Genomic DNA, 10,000 nt, shown 5'->3' with positions numbered 1-10,000 from the left:
GTAGGATTAACAACACAGCTAATCATGAGAGACAACTGGATTCTAGTTATCATGCAGTTTCTGTTGTTTCCGCTGACAGGTGAGTCGCCACGTTTTTCACGTGCTGTTTATTGTGGTTTTACTGCTTTAGGTTTAGGTTGTGGTGTATATATAGCGTGTGTTGTGTTTTATATATCGCGTGTATGGACGGTTATGTTATGGTTTATATTTGGCGTATATGGTTATGTTATGGTTTATCCAATATCATGTGGTTGATTATACACCATATATACAAAGGTATGTGGACACCCCTTAAAATGTGTGGATCGGGCTATTTCCACCTCACCCGTTGCAAATCGAGCACACAGACATGCAATCTCCATTGGTAAACATTGTCAGTAGAATGGCCTTACTGAACGTGGCACCATCATAGGATGCCACCTTTCCAACTAGTGAGTTCATAAAATGTCTGCTCTGCTAGAGCTGCCCCCCGGTCAACTGTAAGTTCTGTTATTGTGAAGAGAAAAGTCTAGGAGCAACAACGTCTCAGTGATATGCCACACAAGCTCACAGAACGGGACAGCGTGAGTGCTGAAGCACGTAGCGCGTGAAAAATAGTTTGTCCTCGGTTGCAACACTCACTACCGAGTTCCAAACGGCCTCTGGAAGCAACTTCAGCACAAGAACTGTTCATGACAAGAACTGTTCATCGGGAGCTTCAATGGGTTTCCATGGCCGAGCAGCCGCACACAAGCCTAAGATCACCATGCGCAATGCAAAGCTTCGGCTGGAGTGGTTCGAACTCTGGAGCAGTTGAAATGCGTTCTCTGGAGTGAAGAATAACGCTTCACCATCTGGCAGTCCGATGGATGAATCTGGGTTTGGCCAACTGTAAAGTTTGGTGGAGAAGGAATAATGGTCTGGGCTTTTGGTCATAGTGTAGGTAGACCTACCATGGGGGTGTAGTCTAATACATGTTGTTTCGGGTGTTGGTATAGAGTGGTGTTATTTTGGTATGGTGTTGTGTTGGGATGGGGTTGTGTTGGGATGGGGTTGTGTTGGGATGGGGTTGTGTTGGGATGGGGTTGTGTTGGGATGGGGTTGTGTTGGGATGGGGTTGTGTTGGGATGGGGTTGTGTTGGTATGGTGTTGTGTTGGGATGGTGTTGTGTTGGTATGTTGTGTTGGGTGGGGATGGGGTTGTGTTGGTATGGTGTTGTGTTGGGATGGGGTTGTGTTGGGATGGTGTTGTGTTGGGATGGTGTTGGGTGGGGTTGGTTGGGATGTTGTGTTGGTATGGTGTTGTTTTGGGATGGAGTGGGGTTGTGTTGGTATGGGGTTGTGTTGGTATGGAGTGGGGTTGTGTTGGTATGGAGTGGGGTTGTGTTGGTATGGAGTGGGGTTGTTTTGGTATGGTATGGAGTGGGGTTGTTTTGGTATGGAGTGGGGTTGTTTTGGTATGGAGTGGGGTTGTTTTGGTATGGTATGGAGTGGGGTTGTTTTGGTATGGAGTGGGTATGGGGTGGAGTGGGGTTGTTTTTTGGATGGGGTATGGGGTGGGGTGGGGTGGGGTTGTTTTGGTATGGAGTGGTGTTGGTATGGAGTGGGGTATGGGGTGGGGTGGGGTTGTTTTGGGATGGAGTGGTGTTGGTATGAGTGGGTTGTGTTGGAGTGGGGTTGTGTTGGTATGGAGTGGAGTGGGGTTGTTTTGGCATGGAGTGGGGTTGTTTTGGCATGGAGTGGGGTTGTGTTGGCATGGAGTGGTGTTGGTATGGAGTGGGGTTGTTGGTATGGAGTGGGGTTGTGTTGGTATGGAGTGGAGGGGGTTGTTTTGGTATGGAGTGGAGGGGGTTGTTTTGGTATGGAGTGGGGTTGTGTTGGCATGGAGTGGTGTTGGTATGGAGTGGGGTTGTGTTGGTATGGAGTGGGGTTGTGTTGGTATGGAGTGGGGTTGTGTTGGTATGGAGTGGGGTTGTGTTCGTATGGAGTGAGGTTGTGTTGGTATGGAGTGAGGTTGTGTTGGTATGGAGTGGGGTTGTGTTGGTATGGAGTGGGTGTGTGTTGGTATGGAGTGGGGGTGTGTTGGTATGGAGGTTGTGTTGGTAGGGTGTTGTGTTGGTAGGGTGTTGTGTTGGTATGGTGTTGTGTTGTGTTGGTGTGGGGTTGTGTTGGTATGGAGTGGAGTTGTGTTGGTATGGAGTGGGGTTGTTTTGGGATGGAGTGGGGTTGTGTTGGTAGGGTGTTGTGTTGGTGTGGTGTTGGTATGGAGTGGGGTATGGGGTGGGGTGGGGTTGTGTTGGCATGGAGTGGTGTTGGTATGGAGTGGGGTTGTGTGTTGTTTTGGTATGGAGTGGGGTTGTGTTGGTATGGAGTGGAGTGGGGTTGTTTTGGCATGGAGTGGGGTTGTGTTGGCATGGAGTGGTGTTGGCATGGAGTGGGGTTGTGTTGGCATGGAGTGGTGTTGGTATGGAGTGGGGTTGTGTTGGTGGGGTGTGGGGTTGTGTTGGTGGGGTGTGGGGTTGTGTTGTGTTGGTATGGAGGGGGTTGTGTTGGTGGGGTGTGGGGTTGTGTTGGTGGGGTTGTGTTGTGTTGGTATGGAGGGGGTTGTGTTGGTAGGGAGTGGGGTTGGGTTGTGTTGGTAGGGAGTGGGGTTGTGTTGGTATGGAGTGGGTTGTGTTGGTCGGGAGTGAGGTTGTGTTGGTATGGAGGATGGTGTTGGAGTGGGGTTGTTTTGGTATGGGAGTTGGTTGGTTGGGGTTGTTTGGTATGGAGTGGGTTGTTTTGGTATGGTATGGAGTGGGGTTGTTTTGGTATGGAGTGGGGTTGTGTTGGTGGTGTTGTGTTGGTTGTTTTGGTATGGAGTGGGGTATGGGGTGGGGTGGGGTTGTTTTGGTATGGAGTGGTGTTGGTATGGAGTGGGGTATGGGGTGGGGTGTGGGTTGTTTTGGGATGGAGTGGGTTTGTGTTGGTATGGAGTGGGGTTGTGTTTTGGAGTGGAGTGGGGTTGTTTTGGCATGGAGTGGGGTTGTGTTGGCATGGAGTGGTGTTGGTATGGAGTGGGGTTGTGTTGGTATGGGGTGGGGTTGTGTTGGTATGGGGTGGGGGTTGGTTGTTTTGGTATGGAGTGGGGTGGGGGTTGTTTTGGTATGGAGTGGGGTTGTGTTGGCATGGAGTGGTGTTGGTATGGGAGTGGGGTTGTGTTGGTATGGAGTGGGGTTGTGTTGGTATGGAGTGGGGTTGTGTTGGTATGGAGTGGGGTTGTGTTGGATGGAGGAGGTTGTGTTGGTATGGAGTGGGGTTGTGTTGGTATGGAGTGGGGTTGTGTGTTGGTATGGTATGGGGGGGTGTGTTGGTATGGAGTGAGGTTGTGTTGGTAGGGTTGTTTTGTGTTGGTAGGGTGTTGTGTTGGTATGGTGTTGTGTTGGTTGTTGGGGTGGGGTGGGGTTGGTTGGTTTGGAGTGGAGTTGTGTTGGTATGGAGTGGGGTTGTTTTGGGATGGAGTGGGGTTGTGTTGGTAGGGGTTGTGTTGGTGTGGTGTTGGTATGGAGTGGGGTGTGTTGGTATGGGGTGGGGTTGTGTTGGTATGGAGTGGTGTTGGTATGGAGTGGGGTTGTGTGTTGTTTTGGTATGGAGTGGGGTTGTGTTGGTATGGAGTGGAGTGGGGTTGTTTTGGCATGGAGTGGGGTTGTGTTGGCATGGAGTGGTGTTGGCATGGAGTGGGGTTGTGTTGGTATGGAGTGGTGTTGGTATGGGGTGGGGTTGTGTTGGTGGGGTGTGGGGTTGTGTTGGTGGGGTGTGGGGTTGTGTTGTGTTGGTATGGAGGGGTTGTGTTGGTGGGGTGTGGGGTTGTGTTGGTGGGGTTGTGTTGTGTTGGTATGGAGGGGGTTGTGTTGGTAGGGAGTGGGGTTGGGTTGTGTTGGTATGGAGTGGGGTTGTGTTGGTATGGAGTGAGGTTGTGTTGGTCGGGAGTGAGGTTGTGTTGGTATGGAGTGGGGTTGTGTTGGTATGGAGTGGGGTTGTGTTGGTATGGAGTGGAGGGGGTTGTTTTGGTATGGAGTGGGGTTGTGTTGGCATGGAGTGGGGTTGTGTTGGTATGGTTGGCATGGGGTTATGTTGATATGGAGTGGTGTTGTGTTGGTATGGAGTGGGGTTGTGTTGGTATGGAGTGAGGTTGTGTTGGTATGGAGTGGGGTTGTGTTGGTATGGAGTGGGGTTGTGTTGAGTGTGTTGGTATGGGTGGGGTTGTGTTGTGTTGGTATGGAGGGGGGTTGTGTTGGTGAGGGGTGTGGGGTTGTGTTGGTGGGGTGTGGGGTTGTGTATGTGTTGGTATATGGAGGGGGTTGTGTTGGTATGGAGTGGGGGGTTGGGTTGTGTTGGTAGGGAGTGGGGTTGTGTTGGTATGGAGTGAGGTTGTGTTGGTATGGAGTGAGGTTGTGTTGGTATGGAGGTTGGGGTTGTTGTGTTGGTATGGAGTGGGGTTGTGTTGGTATGGAGTGAGGTTGTGTTGGTTGGGAGTGGGGTTGTGTTGGTGGGAGTGGGGTTGTGTTGGTAGGGTGTGGGGTTGTGTTGTGTTGGTATGGAGGGGGTTGTGTTGGTAGGGAGTGGGGTTGGGTTGTGTTGGTAGGGAGTTGGGGTTGGGTTGTGTTGGTAGGGAGTGGGGTTGTGTTGGTATGGAGTGGGGTTGTGTTGGTATGGAGGGGGGTTGTGTTGTGTTGGTAGGGGTGGGGTTGTGTTGGTATGGAGTGGGGTTGGTGTGGGGTTGTGTTGGTAGGGAGTGGGGTTGTGTTGGTATGGAGTGGGGTTGTGTTGGTATGGGGGGGTTGTGTTGGTATGGAGTGGGGTTGTGTTGGTATGGAGTGGGGTTGTGTTGGTATGGAGTGGGGTTGGTGTGGGTGTTGGTGGGTTGGTGTGGGGTTGGTAGGGAGTGGGGTTGTGTTGGTATGGAGTGGGGTTGGTGTGGGGTTGTGTTGGTATGGAGTGGGGTTGGTGTGGGGTTGTGTTGGTATTGAGTGGGGTTGTGTTGGTATGGAGTGGGGTTGTGTTGGTATGGAGTGGGGTTGGTGTGGGGTTGTGTTGGTATGGAGTGGGGTTGGTGTGGGGTTGTGTTGGTAGGGAGTGGGGTTGTGTTGGTATGGAGTGGGGTTGGTGTGGGGTTGTGTTGGTATGGAGTGGGGTTGTGTTGGTATGGTGTGGGGTTGTGTTGGTATGGTGTGGGGTTGTGTTGGTAGGGAGTGGGGTTGTGTTGGTATGGAGTGGGGTTGGTGTGGGGTTGTGTTGGTATGGAGCTTTCCCGCCACTTCCTTGGCCAATGGCCTGTTCTGTATTTTATAGCATCATCTTGGACATTTTAGCTTATTAGGCTATTCCATTGTTTTGTTATGCATGGTCACACACACACACACACACACACACACACACACACACACACACACACACACACACACACACACACACACACACACACACACACACACACACACACACGCATTGTTTTGGTTATCCAATTAATTATTCATACATTTTAGCAACATATGTTGGCTTCCGTGCGTAACAGGTGGCAGCAGGCTAAACATGTCTGGAAGTTCGGCCCATGTTGTGTATATTGTTATTAGCAGGCTACTGGGCTCCAGATGCAGAATAGGCTGATCTGATGCAATAAGCCCATGTTTATTCAACACAGGGCTTAGGCAGGCAGACAGACACACACACACACACACACATACACACACACACACATACACATACACACACACACACACACACATATATATATACACACACACACACACACATATATATATATATATACACACACATATATATATACACACATATATATATATATACACACACATATATATATACACACATATATATATATATACACACACATATATATATACACACACACACACACACATATATATATACACACACACATATACACACACACATATATACACACACACACACACACATATATACACACACACACACACATACACACACACACATACACACACACACATACACACACACACACACACACACATATATACACACACACACACAGTGGAAGTTGCTGGATATTTGGCAGGAACTGGAGCAGATTCTTGCGACATGTGGCCGTACATTGTCATGCTGAACCATGAGGTGATGGAGGCAGATGAATGGCACGACAACGGGAGGATTTCATCACTGTGAATCTCTGTGCATAAAAATGTACACTGATAAAAAAAATGCAGTTGTGTTCGTTGTCCGTAGCTTATGCCTGCCCATACCATAACCCCACCGCCACCACGGGGCCCTCTGTTCACAACGTTGACATCGGCAAACCACTCGCCCTCACAATGCCATACACGTGTGGTCTGCGGTCGTGAGGCCGGTTGGACTTATTGTCAAATTCTCTAAAACGATGTTGGAGGTGGCTTATGGTAGAGAAACTACCATAAACATAATATTCTTTGGCAACAGCTCTGGTGGACATTCCTTGCAGTCAGCATGCCAAATGCACGCTACCTCAAAACTTGAGACATCTGTAGCATTGTGTTGTGTGACTAAACTGCACATTTTAGAGTGGCCCTTTTATTGTCCCCCCCCAGCACAAGGTTCACCTGTGTAGTGATCATGCTGTTTAATCAACTTCTTGATATGCCACACCTGTCAGGTGGATGGATTATCTTTGGGTAAAGGAGAAATGCTCACTGACAGGGATGTTAACAGATTTGTGCACAACATCTGAGAGAAATAAGCTTTCTGTTGCGTATTGAACATTTCTGGGATATTTTATTTCAGCTCGTAAAACATGGGGTCCAACACTTTACATGTTGTGTTGATAATGTTGTTCAGTGTATATATATATATTTTTTTTTTTTTTTTTTACAGTGTACAGTTGTTCACACACAGGTGTATGCCCTATAATGTTGTTTACATAAAGCTATAACGGTAGTGTAATCTGTCATCTTCAACCTGTTCCTTCAAGCCCTGAGTCACACTATTAGAAGTGGCACCCAATTCCCCTAGTTAGTGCACTACTTTTGACCAGATATCTATGGGCCCTGGTTAAAAGTAGTGCACTAACTAGGGAATAGGGTGCCATTTGGGATGCTGACTATGTATTTGCATAACTGTATCCCAAGGTAGTTGGTCGTATCCGGGCTTTTCCCAGGAAAAGGCGTGTGTGTGTGTGTGTGTGTGTGTGTGTGTGTGTGTGTGTTTGTTTGTCTAAAGCTGTTACTGCCACATCAGCGGTTACAAATCATGACGGCAGTCAAATTCCACTTAACCATTTAGTCGCTGTAACTATTGGTTGCTATTGCTCACTGTAACTATAGGTTGCTATTGGTCACTGTAACTATAGGTTGCTATTGCTCACTGTAACTATTGGTTGCTATTGCTCACTGTAACTATTGGTTGCTATTGCTCACTGTAACTATAGGTTGCTATTGGTCACTGTAACTATAGGTTGCTATTGGTCACTGTAACTATAGGTTGCTATTGCTCACTGTAACTATAGGTTGCTATTGCTCACTGTAACTATAGGTTGCTATTGCTCACTGTTACTATAGGTTGCGATTGCTCACTGTAACTATAGGTTGCTATTGGTCACTGTAACTATAGGTTGCTATTGCTCACTGTAACTATTGGTAACCGTATCAACAACTCCACATTTCTCTAAACTGATCCCCTCCCATGCTAATGATTGACACTTATTATAAGGATTATATCTGGTCTGTAGGACCATAGTCATGTCCACATCTCTCATAATTGTGTTTATTGATCAGAAGTAGTGGACTACATAGGGAATAGGGTGCCATTTGGAACAAAGCCCAAGACTTCTGAAGATCGACACATGATTTGCCTGGCAGGTTTTCCACCAACATGATCTTCATGTGACCGTTGGTGCCCCAGGGCCGTCAGTCCATGGCTGCATCACAAATAGAACCCTATTCCCTATATAGTGCACTACTTTAGACCAGAGCCCTATGGCACCCTATTCCCTATATAGTGCACTACTTTAGACCAGAGCCCTATGGCACCCTATTCCCTATATAGTGCACTACTTTAGACCAGAGCCCTATGGCACCCTATTCCCTATTATAGTGCACTACTTTAGACCAGGGTTGGCACCTCTATTCCATATTTAGTGCACTACTTTTGAACAGAGTTGGCACCTCTATTCCATATTTAGTGCACTACTTTAGAGCAGGGTTGGCACCCTATTCCATATGTAGTACACTACTTTTGAACAGAGTTGGCACCCCTATTCCATATTTAGTGCACTACTTTTGAAAAGAGTTGGCACCCTATTCCCTATGTAGTGCACTACTTTTGACCGGGACCAATGGGGACACAAAGGGAAAAAACACTTTTCTGACCCAAATGTTGATGTTTTTCCTCCTCTAGAAGCCTACTGATTGATTGATTCACCTTGTCAATGTCCTTATTTGTCTGTTATGGATAATGATGAGTTGAGCTGTTTGGGTTTTATGAGGTCATCACCAGACGTTGGTCCTAATTCTCCCTGTTGGAAGATCAAACCTTCAGCCAGATTGATGTCCACTGTTACACCAGTCTGTTACTAGACTGAACCATGACTGTCCACTGTTACACCAGTCTGTTACACCAGTCTGTTACTAGACTGAACCATGACTGTCCACTGTTACACCAGTCTGTTACACCAGTCTGTTACTAGACTGAACCATGACTGTCCACTGTTACACCAGTCTGTTACTAGACTGAACCATGACTGTCCACTGTTACACCAGTCTGTTAGTAGACTGAACCATGACTGCCCACTGTTACACCAGTCTGTTAGTAGACTGAACCATGACTGTCCACTGTTACACCAGTCTGTTAGTAGACTGAACCATGACTGCCCACTGTTACACCAGTCTGTTACACCAGTCTGTTAGTAGACTGAACCATGACTGCCCACTGTTACACCAGTCTGTTAGTAGACTGAACCATGACTGTCCACTGTTACACCAGTCTGTTACTAGACTGAACCATGACTGTCCACTGTTACACCAGTCTGTTACTAGACTGAACCATGACTGTCCACTGTTACACCACTGTTACACCAGTCTGTTACTAGACTGAACCATGACTGTCCACTGTTACACCAGTCTGTTACACCAGTCTGTTACTAGACTGAACCATGACTGTCCACTGTTACACCAGTCTGTTACACCAGTCTGTTACTAGACTGAACCATGACTGTTCCACTGTTTACTGAACCAGTCTGTTAGTAGACTGAACCATGACTGTCCACTGTTACACCAGTCTGTTACACCAGTCTGTTACTAGACTGAACCATGACTGTCCACTGTTACACCAGTCTGTTACTAGACTGAACCATGACTCCACTGTTACACCAGTCTGTTACACCAGTCTGTTACTAGACTGAACCATGACTGCTGTCCACTGTTACACCACTGTTACACCAGTCTGTTACTAGACTGAACCATGACTGTCCACTGTTACACCAGTCTGTTACACCAGTCTGTTACTAGACTGAACCATGACTGTCCACTGTTACACCAGTCTGTTACACCAGTCTGTTACTAGACTGAACCATGACTGTCCACTGTTACACCAGTCTGTTACACCAGTCTGTTACTAGACTGAACCATGACTGTCCACTGTTACACCAGTCTACACCAGTCTGTTACTAGACTGAACCATGACTGTCCACTGTTACACCAGTCTGTTACACCAGTCTGTTACTAGACTGAACTGTTACATGACTGTCCACTGTTACACCAGTCTGTTACACCAGTCTGTTTAGACTGAACCATGACTGCCCACTGTTACACCAGTCTGTTACACCAGTCTGTTACTAGACTGAACCATGACTGTCCACTGTTACACCAGTCACCACTGTCCACTGTTACACCAGTCTGTTACACCAGTCTGTTACTACTGAACCAGTCTGTTACACCAGTCTGTTACACCAGTCTGTTACTAGACTGAACCATGACTGTCCACTGTTACACCAGTCTGTTACTAGACTGAACCAT

The 10,000-nt window shown here is 47.6% G+C and overlaps 1 protein-coding gene across 1 annotated transcript in view; it reads left to right on the top strand.

Annotated features, from left to right (window-relative positions):
* The window catches only part of LOC135561738 (mast/stem cell growth factor receptor kita-like), a 64,135-nt gene that overhangs the window by 268 nt on the left and 53,867 nt on the right, over nucleotides 1–10,000 (top strand). The window contains exon 1 of the mRNA XM_065003492.1: nucleotides 1–79. This exon is cut by the window's left edge and continues 268 nt beyond it. Within this exon, the coding sequence (XP_064859564.1) occupies nucleotides 25–79 (55 nt within the window). The 5' untranslated portion in view covers nucleotides 1–24. The remainder of the gene's footprint in view (nucleotides 80–10,000) is intronic.

This window comes from Oncorhynchus nerka, linkage group LG18 (genome assembly GCF_034236695.1).
Source record: "Oncorhynchus nerka isolate Pitt River linkage group LG18, Oner_Uvic_2.0, whole genome shotgun sequence".
Lineage (NCBI taxonomy): Eukaryota > Metazoa > Chordata > Actinopteri > Salmoniformes > Salmonidae > Oncorhynchus > Oncorhynchus nerka.
This window is presented reverse-complemented; position numbering and strand designations above follow the sequence as displayed.